General features: G+C 51.5%; 1 protein-coding gene across 3 annotated transcripts; it reads right to left on the reverse strand.

Moving 5' to 3' along the window:
* Window positions 1–8,786: 8,786 nt before the first annotated feature.
* Atet (ABC transporter expressed in trachea) lies at window positions 8,787–19,862 on the reverse strand. 3 transcript variants are annotated; one of them, XM_033379591.1, is made up of 7 exons: window positions 19,501–19,862; window positions 16,983–17,619; window positions 11,548–11,850; window positions 10,213–11,477; window positions 10,018–10,118; window positions 9,656–9,944; window positions 8,787–9,591 (listed from the first exon to the last, which is right to left on the reverse strand). In XM_033379591.1, exons 2-7 carry the CDS (start codon window positions 17,297–17,299, stop codon window positions 9,380–9,382), a joined length of 2,487 nt encoding a protein of 828 aa, XP_033235482.1. In that variant the 5' UTR covers window positions 17,300–17,619; window positions 19,501–19,862; the 3' UTR covers window positions 8,787–9,379. The 3 variants fall into 3 exon arrangements, with proteins under 3 accessions (XP_033235482.1, XP_001357116.3, XP_033235481.1); XM_001357080.4 differs by having other exon boundaries at window positions 19,384–19,862; XM_033379590.1 differs by lacking the exons at window positions 16,983–17,619; window positions 19,501–19,862 and adding an exon at window positions 11,928–12,343.
* Between the last annotated feature and the right edge of the window lie 305 nt (window positions 19,863–20,167).

Below are 20,167 nucleotides of genomic sequence, written 5' to 3' on the forward strand. Positions count from 1 at the left end.
GAAAGATCTGGGGAATGCATATGGAATTTCGATCCATCTAGATCTCTCCCGATCGATTAGTTCGTTCCGTAGAGCATTCCGCTTGTGGATGATTCGGAACTTTATTTGTTTTAAATTGGATTTTCATGGAATGTGCGGCTAAGCGCCCGCCGATGGGTAATTGCATTTCCATAACGAGGAACTTGTGCCATGCCCCCAAAGAGCGCAGGGAGGGGCTGTTCTCGGCTCCAGGCGGCGGCTCTTGGGTTTCATGTATTTACTCAATTTATTTATGGCTGCATTTCTATAATAAATGTTTAATTTATTTAAATATGATTAATAACGCGTAGTCGCGGTGTAAATCAAAACGTTTTTGCGCATTTATTATTCCACGCGAAACGAAACAGAGCAGGGTGGAGTGGAGTGGGGCGGAGGGGAGGGGAGGGGAGAGGAGAGGATCCCCTTCTGTGGAATAAACATAAAGTATTAAGTGCGAATGTGTACGCACATATAGGAAATATCGGGTGAGAATTTATGTGCGGTCAGATTACTGCATTCGGAGCAGGGTCCTGGGATGAGCGGCTCGGCTGGGTCCGGCTCGGCTCGGAGAGGGTCTCATCTCTGGAAAACTACGAAAACAACTTGAAAATGAATTTGCCTTTGGTTGGGCTTCGGCTTCGACTGCTGCTTTTCAGCCGGCAGCACTCCAAAAAGTATGCTACACAAATGCGCAGCGACAGGACATGGAAACGCGTGAGGGGGAAAGGGAAGGGAAAGACGGAGAAGGATGGATGGGGAGGCAGCCACAGCAGCAGCAGCAGAAGTAGCGTTGCGGTTTGCAGCATATCGTTGTGGTTGAGTGCATCAAACATCAATCAATTCAATGGTACTTGAAGCACACACAGATATTCGCACACACACACACATAGACACGTAGACACATAGACACAGAGACACAGAGATGCGCATGTAGATACAGATACTATGATGAAACCTTGAGCCATTGAAATTTAAGAGAGAGACGAGAGACGAGAGCTCGTAATGAAAAGTGGAAGACACATGCAAGCCACAATATTTAGTACATGACAGAATACACACAGATACCCATGAGCCATGAGATACAGATACACACACACACACACAGATACAGATACAGACCCCTGGGAATACCACAGACACAGTGCCACCAGACAGACGCATCAACAACTTTTGTTCGTCGGCCTTCCATCATAGCAAATCCATAATGACAGCTTCTCGATGGCTTTATCGTTCGGTTCGTCCTGCTGTTCGTTCAGTGGGAAACAACACGGTAGAAAAATTCCACTCTCCTCGTGTGGACCAGGACCAAGAGCAGGGGGAGAGCAGGCGAAGAGCAGGCGAAGAGCAGGGCAGCAGGAGGTTGCATGTCAAGCAGCCGGTTGACCGGTGGAGTCTGAACTCTGTGGAAGAGGGGCACGGGACTGGGACTCGTCCCGTGTACAGCTTCTGATAAATGTTGTAAATATGCAAGTGGCCTCTGGGGAGGAGGAGGAGGAGGAGGAGGCGGAGGAGCAGTGGCATCCACAACACATCTTTTATAATAAAACGTTCCATGATTGCCGTGTGCTTTCCTAGTTTTCCTTCGATTCGACAGCAACTTGAGAGATGGTCAGGCATTGGGGGATATGGGGGGGGGGCACAGGCAGGGGTAGTGTGGATAAGTGGTCTCCTGAATGATGGGAATATTGTGTTTTGATGAGCTGTTAAACAGCGCCTTGCACTGGCCCCACCTCCCCCTCCTCTCTGGCTGCTGCCCCAGAAATCACGCGGCTAATCAGCGAGGCGTTGCAGCGCCCTGCCCTGCCCTGCCCTGCCCTGCCCTGCCACTTGAGTCGCTTCTTGGGGCGGTTGACAATAAATCTACCCCATTACGTTGCTTGCAACACAATAAATTTCCGCCATTGTCTCATAAACGAAACGAAATGGGCCCGCCGCAAATCTCAACGAGCCACCGCACGGCCTTTGGTTTCTCGGGATCTCCCAACAATTTGTTTGCAAATAAAATTGTGGCGCAAATTAAGCGTATAAATAAGGCCACATAGAGCCCTGCCCCAAGACGCACATCCGGTCGCCCAGTGGTCGCCCCCAATCCACCGGATTTCCTACGACATGGCACCGTCGCTCATCATCAGCATCATGTCGGCTCTGTTGCCATGGCATCCTTCGAGCATCCTTGGATCCTTTGGAACTTTGGCAATTGATGCCACGGCGTGGCCGCCATTCCCATTCCCACTGCTATTCCCATTGCCATTCCCATTCCGGCCGGGGTGGGCTGGGCGGGGGCTGTGGACTACTCGTAGAAATGGACCCAGAAATCGGCCGCAAGGTCGAGCTGCGCCTGCCGCTTGTCGTTATTAATTTATTATGAAAATCTAAACGACTTAAGTGGAATAATATGGGATAAATTATTAAAATTTATGTGCTTTCGAAGGAGCAGGAGCGAGAGCGGGAGCGCTGTCTACTAGTGCTCGACGGAGCGCCATCCGGTGGAGCGATGGAGCGATGGAGCGATGGAGACACCATTTGAAAGGCAGCCAAAAGTTTTTCCTGGGGGGCATACTTCACTTTAATTTCTTTTGGCTGCGACGAGGCCTCTTCCGTTCCCCAATGGAGCCGCCGATGGAGCCACCGATGGAGCCGCCGGTGGAGTCGCCGGTGGAGCAGCGGAAACAAGAAGTTGAGTGATTAAGTGGGCCGCTTTTTGCACTTATGCTTTTTGCATAATTTGTCGGGGAGCCTAATTTCGGGCTGGGAGTCGCTCGAAGGTGGAGTCGCAGCAGAAGCGCAGAAGGATTTCCCCCAGAGACGCCTCGCGGAGGCACAGAGTACCTGTCGTAAAACTTGTGTCTGACTGCCTGCCCCATCGAGTGGCAACTTTTAATTAAAGGCCCACGGACGGGGAGAGATTTAGTGTCACATTCGGGGCACAAAGCAGTTTGTTGCTGCGACAAGGACTTTTTATGTGTGTGCCAGGGAGCCCCGCCCCGCCTCCCCTCCTTTTCCTTTGGGGCGGAGCACTTGAAATTTTCGATTCGTTTTATTGAAATTAATCGAATAATGGGCCAAATGCCACACGGAGGCGCGGACGGAGGGCTCCCTCTGACAAAAACAAAAGGGAACGGATCCCGAGACGAGACTCTGTGACTTTTATGGGGCACTTGTTTCGCGTTAATCGCAAATCGTAAACTAAGCATTTTTACGGCACCTGCGGTAATGGATTACCACGGTGGAGGAGGAGGGGGAGGGATGCATGGGGGGTGTACGCACTCGTCATTGGTTGGAAAATTAATAAAGCTAAGTGTGGAGCAACAATAAAAATGGAATTTCAGTGGAGCCTCGAGGCGGCTGCTCTCCGGCTTTGCTTTCTCTGCTTTCCATCTGTCACTCTGTGAATGTGTGTGTGTGTGTGTGTGTGTGTGTGTGGGAGTGTGGCAGAGTGGGGCCAACAAGTTAGCGAGGCGTGAAACATTCGCCCCGAGGCAATGTCAAGCACATGGGTGCCGTTCCGTTCCGTTCCGTTCCGTTCCGTGCCGTGCCGTGCCGTGCCCCAAAGGCGGGCTCTGGGATGGGGTCCGGTTATGGCTTTGGTTTGCAATAATTGCAAAAGTGCAATAAATTTCTTTTATTTCTCGGTTTAAACTCAAAATGGAAGTACAGGCAGTAAAAACGAGGCCTAAGAGCCAGGAAGGAGAGCTTCCAGAGCATCAGAGGTGGGGGTATCTTTCCACACCGCCACGATCTGCCTCTGATCTGCCTCAAACACAGGGCGTGGCAGGCCAGGGCAGGGCGTATGCGTAATCGTCGGTTGCATGCTGATTGACAGTCGCTGTAATCGCGGAGGCAGTGGCCGGAGCGGCCCTCTGATTGCGATTTATGGCACGTTCCCGAGTCGATTGTTGCTGCCACATAATGCAGATGCATGCAAGATGCAGGGGCACATTAGCGGGCACCCCGCCGCCTCGCCGTCTCGCCGCTCCATATCAATGACTTCACACACGTGCGCCTTCCGCTGTCAATTACCGGGACAAGCCCGTGCCGCCAGACACCAGACACCCGACACCCGACACCGACACCACGGAGACCCCGGACTCCCGACATGGACTCGGACACGGACACGGACACGGACATGGCCATGGTTCCTCCGCGAGAAGTTGTGCGGAGGAATTAAATAAGTAAAACACGGTCGTTCGTCGTTGGTCGTTGGTCGTCCGTCGTCGTGGATGTGGCGGTTGCACTCTCCGGCAATAAAAACCGAAGGCAATAAAAAAACTTGCCCCACACCCATACCAACGCATTGAATGTCCCTGCATACGTGTGTGGTGTGTGTGTGTGTGTGTGTGAGACTTAACACGCAGTCGATGGACACATTTCCGGCGTAAAAATCTCCACTCGCCGCAACGAAAAGTCGTTCCGCTGCTCTTTTCCGTCCGCCTCCGCCCTCCGTCTCCGTCTCCTCGGCGCGGCGCGTCTCGCGTTGCAAGTTGCGTGCGGCGTTGGCCATTCGTTGGTCATTCAGCGAGCGATGCATAAATCACACAATAAAACCCATAAATTTCGTATGCAGCGAGAAGTCGGGCAAGAGCGACAAAAACTTGAGCGCAAACTGTAGCCCGTGGAACCGAAGCCGTGAAGCCGAAGCTGGAGCTGGAGCTGGAGCTGCAGCTGCAGCCTGAACACTGAGGGAAAGGGGGAACAGAAGCTAGCGAAGGGAAGGCCCTATTCGTATCTCGCTGGGACATGTGGATGTGCCACAAATCAGAGATACTGCGGGGCATATAGTAATCCCCATTAAGGCAGATACTTTTAAGGGAGACAGCCCCACATCTGCAGCCATTACTCGTGGATCTAGGGGAGTATCCTTAAAGAGCAGATGCTTTAACTAAGGTGGCCCAAGCGACACCAAGTCGATGCTTTCTGCGATCGGCGGGCAGACAGGAACGCAGTCCAACTGACCGAGGGGCAAGCCGATCCGCTCAGTGGCCAAGTCCAGAGAGATCTGTAGCTTACCATCGATCCGCTAGCTCCCAAGGATACATCCTGAATGCAGAGTGTGCCGTAGCTGCCTCTACCTATGCCACACGGACACTGCAGCTGCTTAAAGTTTAAGTTGCAATTGCAATTAATACCCGAGGAGTGGAGTCCCCGAGCAACAGGAGGAGCTTGTGCTGGCCCAGATACTTGGCCATGCATTGCATGCATTTCATTTGATTTACTTGTCCTCGTCACCGTCTCAGCGGCCGAGGGGTGGAGGAGGGGAGCCTGCGCCAGAGCAGGTGGAGGGGCCTCGGATGCAACTGCCGTCGGAGCTGCAGTTACTGGTGTTGCTGCCACTAAACACATTGTGCGCAAATCCCAAGCCAAATCCCAGACGTGCTGTTGCCTGTTGGGCAGCAACGGAATGGATGCGAGTGGCTGCTGGAGAGGATCGAGGGGGAATGGGGGATGGGTATGGGGCCGGGGCATGGGGCATGGGGCATGTGAATGGAATTGCATTGGCATCTGAACTGCATTGACAGCATTTTAGAGTGGGCGGCGGAGGCCGAGGCGGATGCGGAGGCGGGATGGCTCTGAGCTCTGAGCTCTGAGTGGAAGGAAGCCTTTAGGGGACGGTGGGCGTGCCATTGCACATTTTAGTGGCATGTTTGTGCTAATTTATTACGCCTGCGAAGCATAATGCCTGCCGCCTGCTGCCTGCCACCGATGCCATCCGGTGCTGGTGCTGCTGCTGCTGCTGCTGCTGTCCAGCGCCGAGGGTACCGAGTGCCGCCGTTGCATGCCACATTACAAATGGACAAACACACAGAGACGGAGAGACACAGAGACACACAGGACAAACAGAGAGAGGGATAGCGATGGAGTGTTAAGCAGAGACTGCGACAGAGACAGGCCTCGGGGGCATGCTGCAAATGAATGTCTAATTAATTAAAGTGCGAACTGCTCGTTGGCGCTCGTTGGCTCTCGATTTTGGCAGCGGGCATTAATTGCCGGGGCACCGGGTACGGGCACCGGGCACCGGGCACCGGGCACCCGAGCAGTAAACATATTTAGCATTCTATATCCTTCGTCCTTCTGCAGTCCCGTCCCCCCACAGTCCCCCTGCCACAGATCCAAATGATTTGTTTGATTTATAGATACTGTTGTGCTCTCCCGTGTGCCCCGTGCTGCATGGTGCATGCTGCATGCTGCAACAATTTTCTGTGCACACACATTTTTGTATTTGTATGGAAAATGCAATTTTCCATGGCGGCTGGTCTGATATTTTTACCCAAAAATATTATCATTTGCCTTTGGGGCACAACCGAACGATGCCCCGCTCCTCTGCCCAGCGCCCGGCGTTGTGGCGCATCTGCAGTGCTCCCCACGCAGTGGGGGTTCTGCCTCCCCCTTCTGCCCCTATACCCCTCTGCCGCTCTGCCCCTCTTCATCTATGCGCACAAAGCTTAGCGGCATATAAATAATATATTTGCAACGTTACATTTTCCCCCATCATTCTATCAGTGTATTCTATATGTGTGTGTATCTATGCCTGCCTCCTCTATGGATGTGTGTGCGTGTGTGTGTGTGGGGAACATTAACAATTTATCAGTGAATCGAAAAAGCAACAAGCCAATAAAAATCACTCCGTTTGACCGGTGACATTGCAACATTGCAGCATTGCCCCAGCCACTCGCCGATTCGCAATCGTAGCCCGCATTCCCTCGTGCCCCCATTCGTTATCCACACCCCTCCCCCCCACAAATGTATATGCCGCACGCGGGTAGTTTTTTGCTGCCTCCAACATCATTTTTGCGCCCGTTTGGCGTTGCAAATGTCAAATGGCATTGCAATATTGATGTTAGAATACATGGAGCGACATGCGAGTGTGTTTCGTGGGTAAATTCTAGCGTTCTAATGGAGGGGAGGCGCAGGATGGAGCTGAAGATGGAGAGGGAGTGCACTGCAATAAACGGTTGAAGGATATGGGCGTATAGAGATGGATTGCAATCGATCCCAACGTCATGAAATATGAGCTTTAGACGCAGTTTTTCTCAGGGACCCAGAGTAAAATGCAATTCAAACAAAAACCTAATCTGGAAACGCGATTCAGTGGGTGTACCAAGAAATCTCATTATTTTACAAACTATCTACGATATCTATCTGATTACCAGTTTTTCTCTGATTAGGTTGAGCTTAGTCGGTATATCGGGACTATCAGATGCATCTTATAACTAATTACCGAAACATGAATCATAGCAGAACACGATCCTTTTTAGAATAAATGGAGCGTATCAGACCAACTGCGAACAAAAGCTAAAATGTATTAAACTATAAAGTTCAGACTATCACATAATGGAGCGCCACTGCGCCGCCATATCGGTTCTATAGTTCTCAAATAAGGCGAAATGTGATGGTCTGGCGCCAGTTACCAATTTGCCGCGTCATCTATCGTGGAATTCTGCAGCAGCGCCACCTTTGGCAGATGCGACATCTAGCGTAATATCCAGTTTTTCAACTGATGAAAAAGATACTCTAGTTGTCTCTCTCTAACAAAATGTTAAATAACATTATGTTGTAGCATTTAGTGCTGCTAAGCGCATCCCAGTTACATAAAGGTAGTCTGGCAAAAGCTCGCTGCTATTCAACTAGAAATTGGGCGCGAAGTTCTAATTGTGATAGAGTTCCTGCTCTATCACCTGCAGCGCGCACATCCCGGTAAGCAGCAGAGGTCCCACTTGTGGAGGTGTGGTCACACATCTTCCCTCTTTCTTATTTATAATGGAATTGGTTACGCCGGGCGCCACTGCGGGAGGAGCACCCAGGTTACTCACGGCCACGGCTCCAGTGGTTCGGGCCCTACTGGTCCGTTGTAATGGAAAACTGAGTTAAATTACCTTCTCCGATAGGTGTATGATGATATTTTTGGATTCTTTATTTATAAAAATCTACAGGATCGACGGTCTTGAATGCACTGTTGTATGTGGTACAGTAGTGGTAGTGTCTGTTGTTGCACATTAATTGATAATATCGCTACGAACAGCGAAAACTCATATGTATGTACATATACCTGTATATCTGTATATACAGGGCTTATTTAACCAATTGCTTACGATATAGATGCGCTCCTCTGAGAGGAGGCTGAATATGTTGCCACAGATTTCCGTTTATACAAGTTTCAGTTTCGTTTTTGCCTTTGCTTTTCTTCAAATATCACACCAGTAGCCAGCACCCCACAAATCTCTGGATCGAAAGAAAACATAAAAGCAGAACTGCGACTAAAAGAGAGCAAGGAGAGAGCAAGGAAAGAGTAAGGAGAGAGTGCGGAGAGCGGGTGAAATGATAATTGCATTTATTTTGGCATTGATAAATGTAGTCGGTATAAAATTAAACTAAACAATTACTAAATTAAAATGTAATAATCACAAATACGCCGTAAACTGTACAACAAATTCTGATCTGTTACTGATCTGTCCCGATCCCCCCGATCTGGTGCCCCGTAATATTGCTCTATATGCCCCCAGAAATCCCCCCCCCCCCCCCAACCCATGCCCACACCCATACACTTTACTGCACTGCAATGCACTCTTTTGTATCACAAGGGAATGATAATGTATCCGTTTGTTTCTTGTATCCGTTTGAGGGGACAACTTCTGTCCAAGAACTTAGTTTCTAAAAGTAGCCAAAGGGGGTTCCCGGAAGGAGGAGAGGAGGGATACAACGTAGGGAAGGACGGAGTGAAGAACGTTGGGAGTAGGTTCGGTTTCTGCTCTGAAAGTATCTGTATCTATCTATCGGGTTTCTACAAGAGGTGTGTTTTTCAATCTACACTTAAGTTCAGACTCTTTTCAGCTTTTGGTCACAAGAATACTCTGCTTTCAATGCAGGAGGAGAGGGTTTCCGTGCTCGTGCACGTGTACGTGTACGTGTACGGGGGGAACCACTACGTGGGCAAGCCTATATATAGATCGGTATGTAGAATATAGTATCTATATCTACGCCTATGTCTCTATGTAAATTTAAATTCCGTTTTGTTTTCCTTTCTGTGTAGTTCTGAATGTTTTGGTATGCAGAACAGAGCTACAGCTACACTATCTATGTATCTATCGGGTGTCTCATCTATAGATATATAATTAGAACCGTGTTGTAGTTGTAGTTGTTTTTGTATAATACCCTCTGGCGGTAAATGTATCTATCTATGTATCTGTCTGTGTGTGTGTGTGTGTGTGTGTGGTGTATAAACGTACAAAGCCTGAAGGGAGGAGAGAAATTGAATATCTACAATGATCCCTGATCACTTTACGCCTTTTTACATACAGTCCTGGGCTCGTCAATAGTTGGTATCTAACAGATGAACTAGAGATACGGGCCACAGGTGCAGATCCGCTTAGCGGATCATGTGCAGCTTCCACCGCAGCACGAAGTATGCGATGATGCGGAGGGCAAAGAATATCCCCGTCAGGGCCACGGCATCCACCCAGAAGTGGGCATTGTCCATGGACATCTCCTCGAGGAACTTCTTGGGCACTCGGTAATGGCAGTACATTTGGTTGCACTGCAGCTTGGCGCGGTCCATGCCATAGATGGCCACCATGGCGCCTGAAAGGAGATTTTCCTCTATTATAGGCGACTCTCGACAGGAGGGCGTGGGGTCACTGCTTACCCTCAAATCCGTAGCGCACATAACTGACGTACGTGACCCACTGCAGGTAGCCCGGGATGGTGTCGAAGTTGACGAAGAACCCGGAGAACAGTATCGTGGGGATGGTGGTGACGGGCCCGAGGAACACCCCCGTCTCGATGTTCATCCCGGCGCCGATGAGCAGCCCCAGCGACTGGGCCACGAGGGAATTGAGCACCTGGATGAGGACGAACATGGAGACGCGGTTCCACTCCATCGGCTGGGATGTCAGGTAGTACACCACCAGGACATAGACGCTTGAAAAGACTATCTGGCAATGGAACGGGAGAGATGGATCTTTTTGAAAACTGCGAACCGAAGAGGACTGTAGATTGAAGACTCACCTGGAAGGGCATGTCCGCTATCGTCTTGGCAAAGTAGAACGCCTTGAGAGAGTACCAATAGTTGAGATGCTCCCGCACGAACACGGACATTTCAGTGGGAACTGGGGATCGGAGAACATAAATAATACGTCAGCATTGCGGTCATTGCAGTGCATTGCAGTGCATTGCAGGAGCCTCGAGGATATGGACACTTACATGTCAAAATGGTGGGCATCATGGCCGTGAAGGTGGTAAACAGAGACACGAAGAAGATGCATCCAGCATTGCTCATGATCTTGGAGGCCTCGTTCCCCACATCGTAGTAGATCATCCCGATTATGGCCCCCACAATCACGTGCGAGAAGAGGCGCATGTGCGTCAGCATTCTGTCTCGTAGGATGGTGCGGAAGGAGCGCTTCAGGAGGATCCAGAACTGCGTCCAGCCGCTGGTGGGGAACCCCGTCTTGTTCGGGAGGGTCACCACGCTCTCGTGCGAGTCCAGGAGCGAGGTCATGCATCCGACGACGCCGCCACTGGGCGGCCCCCCGACTGCATTGTGGGCGCCGCCGCCCTTGGAGGAGCTGAAGCTGCAGCTGTCGTCGTTGGATTGGGGCATAAGAATGACGGCGCTGCAGTCGGAGTTCTGCGACTGTTGCGCCTCCAGCTTCGGTGGTTTTAGATCCGCATCGGCTTCGGCCTCGGCTTCCGCATCCAAAGGATTAGAATCTCCTGAGAGGAGGGGGGGCTTCTCATCCTCCAGGTGGAGGGTGGCACTCTCCGCGGCCTTGGTGGGCAGGAGCGTGAGGCAGTAGTCCTTGTGGGCGTACTTCTTGCACGCCCCGCCCTTGACGGCCTGCACGAGCTTCGGCACCGCATCCCCGTACTCCCCGGAGGCCACTTCCAGGACGTAGTCCGCGGGATTGTGGTACGAGGGGCACTCGAACCCGAGGGAGGACAGATACGGCACCAGGCCCCGCACACGGCCCTCGTAGACGCACTGCCCCTGGGCCAGCAGGTACAGATGGTCGAACTTCTCGAAGAGACGCGCCGACGGCTGGTGGATGGTGCAGACGATGGTGCGCCCGCCGCGGGCCAGCGATCGGAGCAGCGAGATCAGCTGGAAGCAGGTGGAGCTGTCCAGCCCGGAGGTGGGTTCGTCGAAGAACATCACCGGGGGATTGTTGACGAGCTCCAGAGCGATGGAAAGCCGCTTCCTCTGCCCTCCCGACAGGTTGCAGGTGAGCGTATGCACCGACTCCTTGAGGCCGATGGTCTCGAGGATCTCCTCCACGACCACCCGCTTGGCGTAGGATATCATGTGCTTCCCGAGCTTGAGATTTGCGGCCACCATCATGGCCTCGCCCACCGTCAGATTGGCGATCAGGACATCGTCCTGCATGATGTAGCAGGAGAGCTTGCGGAATCTGCGGAGGTTCCTCTCCTTGCTGTTGATCAGCACCGATCCGGAGAGTTGGGCAGTCCTTGAAGGAGGAGGAAACACGGAAGGAATTAATAAATGTATCTTCCAGGAGCGATGTATCTCAGACTTACTTGTAGCCCGCCAGGATATTCATCAGCGTGCTTTTCCCTGCCCCCGAGGGACCCATGATCGCGGTGATCTCTCCATTGCGGAACTTTCCCGAGACGCTCTTCAGGATGGTCTTGCAGCCGCGCCTATGGCCGACGGCCACCGAGTAGGATATATCACAGAACTCAATGTCCACGGGAGGCCGCTGGGGCAGGTGGGAGAGCGAGATGGTGCCCTTCTTCTGGTCGTTGGAGCTGCTGCTGCCATTGTTCATTACCTTGGGGGCCAGTGCCACGCCCACGCCATTGCACAGGTTGTTCTGCGACCTAGAAAACAGTTCAAGCAAAAGGATGGACCAGGATTAGTGGGGGGTTCCATTCAGAGGTCCTTTGGGGTGGGTTACTTAAGCCAGCAGGGAGCTCCGTCCTCGCACCGCTGCAGGGCGCTCACGCAGCTGCCATTTTTCGTGAGCTTCGTCTGCACAAAGGACATGGAACGCTGCCGCTGCATCTCCTCGAGCGCCCCCAAGTGGGCGGACCTTCGACGTTCCTCCGGCTTCGCCTCGAAGCTGGAGTTCTGTATGCCACCGCCGCTATCCGCGCTGCTGCAGCGCGTCAGTGTCATTTCCATGTTCATGTCTCTCTCTTTTGTTCCCTTTCTCTGCCCGTAGACCCTTAGATATGTGCCTCGTTTAGTGGCACATGATGTGGCACCTTCCCTAACGACCTGAATGGGGGCAGTCAATCGATCAATCAGCAGCATTTGGCGGCAAGCCACAAGGGGAAATGGAAAGCCCCCACAACCGACGCTGCAAAGGCCAGAGTTCGCCACTCGCGTGGGTTTCATTCATGAAACCATCCCCATCCCCATCCCCACAGCTCGGACGAGGGGAGGGGAGGGGGCAGTGGTCTCCGAGCCGAGTGCGTTTTCATTAGTGTGGGGCTGATGGGCCGACGGCCGATGGCCATTCGATCCGAGTGCAGCGCGGGGGCCAATGCCAATTAACATTACATATCTTTCGGGTGCAAATTCGTTTAGCCAAACGGGGGGCTGATTGATGGATTGATTGATTGGATTCGGTTAGTAGGATCCCGCCAACAACAGCCAGATACATTCTCCCAGAGACGTGTGCGAAAGGTGCACAAAATATTTGTATCTGTATCTGGAAATAGCTGCTTATCACCTCAGCAGCTGCGGAACGAGTACAAAGAACAATAGACGTATCTCACAGATACGCACGCACGACAACGTCCGCGGCAATCCATCGGGGTGGGGGGGGGGGGGGGGGTCACATAATTCAGGGAATGGCATCCCAGCAATTTGTCTCTAATTTCGTTGCCGTAAGCGGATTCGAGTCGGTTCAGGCATTAAAATTGAAATGGAAATTGGTTGATCGGCACGGGCGGGAGCGGTTTCCCAATCAGCTGTTTGGCTGTGAGCCATGCGAGCCCGCTCTCTCTGCTAACTGAGTAAAGATACAGACACAGCCGCGCGAGCGAACACAGCCACAGATACGGATACACGGGGACAGCTACCACTACCAATAAATAATAAACAATTTCATCGTCATCAACGTTACGACGGGGCTCTTTACTCCGTGCTTTGGCGAATGGTCAATACACTTGCCAGCTCAGGGCTATATTGCTTTCATTGCTCCCATTGTTTCCAAATGAAGCAGCACAAGCGAATGCTTCAATGGAAATGCCCGTGGAAGCAGTTGGTGATCGTTTGCCAGAATCCAGTAACAAAACTCGCAGTGATTGGCGCCTGCGCACACAGTAGACTGCTTGAAACTCGAGACCTATCGTATATCAATAAACCATATACATTGCGTGTGCATGACGCAGAAAATGAATGACGAAACCCACAAACCAGGCACAATTTACATCTCGACTCAAGCACCGCTTCTAAGGGCTATTTCCTGTTGTTCTATGGATCCCAAAAGACTACTGAATATTTGATTCTCAATAGATACGATCGGATTACCATATACATATGTATGTGTGTGTGTATCTGCCAGCTTGGATCCCCTGAAGAACACCTTTTCTTGTTTTTCCCGATCTTGTCCCAAGAAAACATTGGAAATTCGATAAAGCTGCCATGTGGCAAGAGTATCTACAGCTCGCCTTTGAATCTATATTTTCTTGATTGTTTGGCCTCTTTCGAAGTACGATAAATATGAAGACCCTCCCCCTGCTTGCCGCCCTCTCCTATTCCGCATTTCCCATCCGCCCATTTCCGAAGCCGAAGCAACTTCAGCTGTATCTGTATCTGTAGCTGTAGCTGTGTCTGCGGTTGTGTATCCATGCGAATGGTTTCCCGCGAATATCTCGGTGCTCGTGCACCCAAAGTTGGGTACATTTTAGGTGCGCATGCACTCGCTTGCACTCACTCGTGAGGCGGCGATTCGAGTGAACGAACCCAACGAAACGAGCGAGCGAGCAGCTAAAAACTGAACGAAGAACGAAGCAGTTTCTGTGCCTGGGGGAACGGGGGCGCAGGGAGGTGGTGGGAACGCCTTTGCTTGGTCTTTGGCTTGCGAAATGCACGCGATACTTGCACTTGCAATCGCATTCGAAGAATAAAGAAATAAAGAAAGAGAATGGCAGCCCCTGGGGGTGCATCATGAGGGTGCATGGAACATGGCAACTTCCAGGCAGAGACAGAGACAGTGGCAGAGGTGCATGCACCAGCAATGGATATGGATATGCCAGTGCACCAGTGCAGCCACAGGTCACAGTTCAGAGTCCTCCCAGGCAATTAAGTCGCTCAATTGGATTCGAAATTCAAGAAAGTCACGCAATCCTCCAGCCGGCAACTTGGGAACTACACGTATTATCAATCTTAATGCGAGGTAATTGTAACATCGATTGTTGGCCCCCTACTTTAATTGATTGATTGCTGTTCGTAGAGTCCATAAAAGCACTACCGCTGCGGCAGCTACTGTTGCCTGCCACAGTTCACATGGTTTTCCGCACGAGTCTCGCATGAACCTTGGTACCATGGAAGAACGCGAGTATGGGAGAATGGGAATGGGGAGAAGTTACATTGTTTTGTCCGCGCACTGATTAAAGCTGCTAACCGGAAATATCAGCACTTGACTGAGGGATTAGATCATCCATCGCTTAACGACAATTAAACAGCTCATAAATGCCACACACAGGAAAGACAGAGGCAGACGCAGAGGCAGAGGCAGACTCAGAGGCTACACTGCGGAACACAGCCTGTGAGAGCGGTTAATCAACGAGAGTCAACGCATTCATTGTGGCTAATAAAAGCATTAATCCCCCGGGGAATCGGTGAATCGGGGAATGAGAGCTGAAAGCTGATGTCTACCTAAAGATGAGACCACTTGCGGGGCAGCAATGGGTCCCATGGACAACTATTAAGGATATTCGTGGCTGTAGATAGCTGTAAAGGACACTGTCGAGGAGAAGGCCAATCCAATAGGCAAGCGGATGTGGGCGGCAGGACTGCTTTCCGTTGCCCTCGAAGCGTAGGAGAAGGTCAGTCAATGTATTCCTTGAGTAGATTCACAGGTTGTAGGGCGTCCCACAGTCTGTCTGACTGGCACACAGTTCCACCAGGCACACTTGCCGCACTTGCCGCACCGTTCCCTCCGCTCTCTCCATTTCAGTTTTGGCCGCAACTTCGCATTACATAACTGGCGGCAGGGCACAGGTTCACTTGCCAAAAACAAAACAAAAAGTGGCACACACGTAAAAAGCGACTGCGGAAACACGACTCCACTCCTCCCAGTCCTTCTGCTCCTGCTCCTCCTATTGGGGGCGCATTTTTTTTTTTGTTTTGTCTAATATTCCTATCAATATTTAAAGCGAAAATCGGAGACAGCCGGCGCCCCACACAGAGGCAATGTTGCCACAGAACTAAATGCCGCACGGCGTCCGACTGCAGACTACGGCACAACTCTGGACAGAAGGCTGTCGTGGCGCGGCGTGGCGTGGCGTGGCGTGGTGTGGTGTGGCGTGGGGGCTTGTTCGATTTTTCCACCAGACCCAAAGGCACGCGGCGCCGCGAGGACCGATGTTCTGTTTCTGTTTTCTGCCCTAACATCCGGAATGAGTACTTTTCTAGGGGGAAGAAGTTTGGGAGTTGTGGGAGCGGAAAGAGGGGATTGTTTGAGGGAAACTCCATCAGAGAAAAGCAGGAATAAGGAACATTTCTTTCGAGAATATCATTCGTAGAGAGTGTCCTTTGTTCGGTATTCCAGAGCACACCCAGAAGGACGGGACCCCTTTGTGTATGGCTTTTGCTCTTTAGCGGCATTTCATTCACTGCTGTTGCTGCTGGCGCTGCTGTTGCTGCTGCTGCCACTTGCCCCTTCGCAGCCCATTCACGGCCCTTCCCCCTGCAGGGCCTGTCCCTCCCTTCCCGTGTGGACACATTTGTGCGTTTGTTTGTGGCTTATTATTTATGGGGCAGCTAGGAAGGGGCGGGCACTGGGTGCCTCGCATTTAAAGCCCTTTCTCTCTATGGTTTTCCCTAGTCACTTGATTGCTCCGATTGTGCCACACATATGGAGGCTGCTGGCGTGTCCTGGAGACAGGACTGGGGACAGGTTGACCTTCCATTTTAATTACATTGTGCAGGGCATTGATTTCCACGTGGAAGGTGGCTAGTGGGTCGTGCCTGGGGCTGTGGCTGTGGCTGTGGGTGCATTTTCCACTAGATCTCCTATTAGCATTTTAATTACGCTTCTGCTTCTGTGCGACGACAGCTCAAGGCTGCTGCTCGTGCAGCTCGTGCAGCTCCCTCCTGCTCAAAGCCTGCTTGCCACCTGCTCGAATGACTTCTGAAGGATTCACTCCGCTCCCCCAATCCCCACTTGAGCACAGTCTAAGGAAATGTCTAAGGAATGAATTTTTAAATGAATTTCCACATTTGTGCATAATTCTGTGGCAATGCTCCACTTGGGTGGGGTGGGGGCGTGGTTGCCACTATTACCTTGCCGACACGCGATTTGTGGAGCCCCGGATGTCGGATGTCGAGGAGGAGCCATCGATTTTTGAGGCGCTTCCTTCCCTCCTCGCGGCGCACCTTGAATGGCGTGTCTGTTGCCTGTCGCGTGGGTGCGTGGCAAATAGGGATATTACGGAATGTCCCCAGTCCCAGATCCAGTCAAAGCCAATTTTGAGTCGTGTCCCATAAATGGAGCTCTCTCTCCCCCTAAGGATCATTGCTTCCTGCCCTCTGATTTGTGATTTGGCTGGACAGCGGTGGGGTCGGTGTGGAGGCGTTATAAATGACCTGTGGCTATGTGATTAAGTTGGACAATGCCATTGTTTCCCCCCCTATGTATCTCGTGCATTGTTTGTGTTGCATAAAGAGAAGGAATTCCCCCTCGTAATCCTTGGGGAGCACAACCCCCGACTCAAGCATAATCCCAGATAATGCCATTAGAGGGAATAGAACGAAAAGAGGATAGCTCAGGACTCACCCGTGGTTCGCATTGGTATTGCACTGCTTCAGGTCGTTGGTCATCTTCTGCAGCGGCGTCAGGAGGGGCACGGGCTCTGCCCTCGGAGTGGAATTGGGATTAGGATTAGTTGTGGGACTCAGGGAGAGCGTTGACAGCGTGGCACTGTTGTTGCTGCTCTTGTAGAGCACGGCATTTGGCTGTGATGCTGCTGCTGCTGTTGCTGTTGCGGTGATGTCTGTGTCTGTGACTTTCGCTGCTGTTGCTGGCAGTATGACTGCCTTCGTGGCGGAGCATTTGTCCACCAGGGGCACAATGGAGGCCTGCAGGTCGTCCATTGTGTGTGTGTGTGTGTGTGTCTGTGTGTTTCAGAACTGAGTATCCGTTCAGTTCGTGCAACTGCAATTGGCATTCGGTTGCGTCAGCATTTGGCTTTCTTTCTTTCGTGTTTCTATGTGAATATTGATTTGTGATTCCGGATTTGGTTTTACTTTTTGGTTTTTTGGTTTGTGACTCTCTGGGATTCTCTTGGAATTCTCCTGCCTGCTATTCACGCATCACATTCGTTGCTCGGAATTGGCATCTGCTGGGAAGTACTACGAATAGGTATCTATTCTCGGGTCCGCTGTGGGCTTCTGTGGCTCTGGCGCTGCGGCAGCTGTAAAGAAAGGGAAATTACTGTAGTCACCTCTGGCGCTGATCTCTGTGGCACATAATTTGTGTTGATTGATTGAGCATACACTCAAGCCCAGACAGAGCGGAGGTCCATTCAGTCTTCAGACTCGAGTGGGCGATTATTACATCACAATTGGGGGACGGACTGGGAGCTGACATTCTTTGGGCACTGGAGGGATGGAGGTCTCTTACAATACGTTTCTCAATAGCAGCTATTCAGCATGGGTCTATCTCTAATTGCCACACAATGGGGCACAGGCACACGAATAAGAGGAGGCCACAACATGTAAACGATAGGCGATAAATTCAATGTCAAGCTTTGAGTACACTCTTCTGCCTGCCCCTGCCCCTGCCCCTGCCGCTGGCCCCTAGGGCAGATCAGCTGCTAAAACAGCTGTAGCTGTAGCTGGACTGTGGGACGTTGCAAGTGGAAATGCACTGCAAACTAGAACTGAAGGCCATCAGACCATTCCACACCACACCACCCGTAAAGCGTGAGCTCGGTTTACCTGCACCCAAGACAGAAGCAGGAGCCGAGGAGGATTGTGCAGGTGGCCGGTAGTCCGATAAGATTTCATGCGGCTAACGATGAGTATTCAGCGTGCTGGGAGCAGCGTATTCGCGTATTCTGGGAGCACTTTGTACGAGCGTGTAGTACGAGGTTTTATTACAGATTTGTTTGGAGCTCGATGGGCTGCGATAAGATAGGCTTTCTTTGGCTCCCTTACGCGTTAATCGGCGATGTAAGGGACCGGACCGGACCCCTAATCTGCCAATTATTGCTATATATGCTTTACCATCTGTCGACGGATGAAGGCGGCGGCTTATCGGCGAAAGGCGCCGGCATTTTGCTCAGGCCACGCCGCACAGCTGCAAAAGTTGTCTAATCGGGCAATCGACGGAATCAGCGGAAGGAGGACCGATGGACTGATGGACTGATGGGTTGATGGACTGACGGGTTGGGGAATTTCGCGGGGTCCAAGAACTCGCAGAAGAGTTCTAGAGAAGTGCGGATGGCATGTAGTGTGGAGTGGCGGCGGCGGTTGGATGACCTACGCGAAGAGGTCCTACCCTAACGCCAGTCGATGTAGGTCATGACTGGCAGCCGAAGAATCTGCTAGCTGCTGCTGTGACCTATCTTTCGAATGCTCCACTTTGCTCCACTGCGAAAGACACATTCGACCCGCTTTTGCTCCACGGCTGCTCGTTTTATTCGTGTGTTAACGAATCGCGGGCGATGGAAACATTTAAAAACATTCATCGCCAGAGAGCAGATTGCGATTCGCAGCACGAGGTCTGTCGGGGGCGCGAGGGGAGTGCTGCGGGAGCAAGAGAGAGCGCACGCGCTCTCGCCAGATAAAGATAGAGGCGGCAGGAAAACATTAAAAGATACATATGACTTTTCCCCGTAGAGCGGACTGCTGTGGTTCTGTGGGGCGGTGGTGCGGCGGTGCGGGCGTGTGGAAGGGGAAGCGGTACGACAGCTAACGGCGTGCTATTATTTACCGCCTCCGGAGTCTACAGAGTTTCGGGGTGGCTTCGACGACAGCGGGAAAGTGCGACTGCAAGAGTTTTGAGGGTTCGGCTCGGAAGAACGGAAGCTAGAGACCTAAGCCACAATGAGTACCATTCGTTCTCGTATGAGTATGTATATTCAATCACCAGCGACGCAATTTCCGCACCATAAACGCGCACTAGTACTTCAATTTCTATTCGAATTTAAATGTAATTCTTGATGTGGCTTCACCTTTGGATGATGGCGAATGTTTTTTCCGAGAACATCAGCGGCAGCAGGGGCACGGGCACGGGCACGGGCACGGGCACAGCACAAAACTTGTTTTCGGTTTTATTAGCATTATACTACCTATATGTTTTTTTTTGGCCACTGCCAGAGATATTTATTTCGTTGCCGCCTCTCTTTTGGGCTTGAGGAACACTCGATCGCGCGTTTTATATGTATTTTATATATTACGCGTCTGGCTCTCAAACAAACAACGCCCGATATTCACGGATCTCACGGATACGTTTATGTTTGTTGTCTTTTATTCTCAGGAGGGGGAAGGAGGAGGTTCTGAAATACAGCTGAGACTCGGGCTCCAAGGTGGTATGAAACGTGTTTTTTTTCTTCTTCAGCAGCGCGAGTGGAGTCCGATCCGCCCCAATCTGAGGCAACAACCAGCGCGAACGACGAAGAACTGTGAAATGCGGGAGCTGCTGTTTGGCTGCGAGACGAAAACGACCCCAACAGCAGCACCAGCGGCAGCAGCGGCAGCAGCAGCAGCAGAAGCAGCTGAGAAACAGTTGCCTCTCTTTCGATATCTCTCTCTGTCTCTCTCTCCTATGTCTGTGTGTGTGTGTGTGTGTGTGTGAGTGCGGCATAGAGCGGGTACGATACTACTTGGGTTTCGTCAATGGGCAAGTCGTCGTCGCATGTTCTCTCTCTCTCTTCGTCTTTGTCTAGCGTTCAATTGTAATGTTGCCATACAATTTACTTGCTCTGAGCTCTCTGGGAGTGTGAGTGTGTGTGTGCG

The sequence above is a fragment of the Drosophila pseudoobscura genome, chromosome 4 (assembly GCF_009870125.1).
Source record: "Drosophila pseudoobscura strain MV-25-SWS-2005 chromosome 4, UCI_Dpse_MV25, whole genome shotgun sequence".
In the NCBI taxonomy this organism is placed as follows: domain Eukaryota; kingdom Metazoa; phylum Arthropoda; class Insecta; order Diptera; family Drosophilidae; genus Drosophila; species Drosophila pseudoobscura.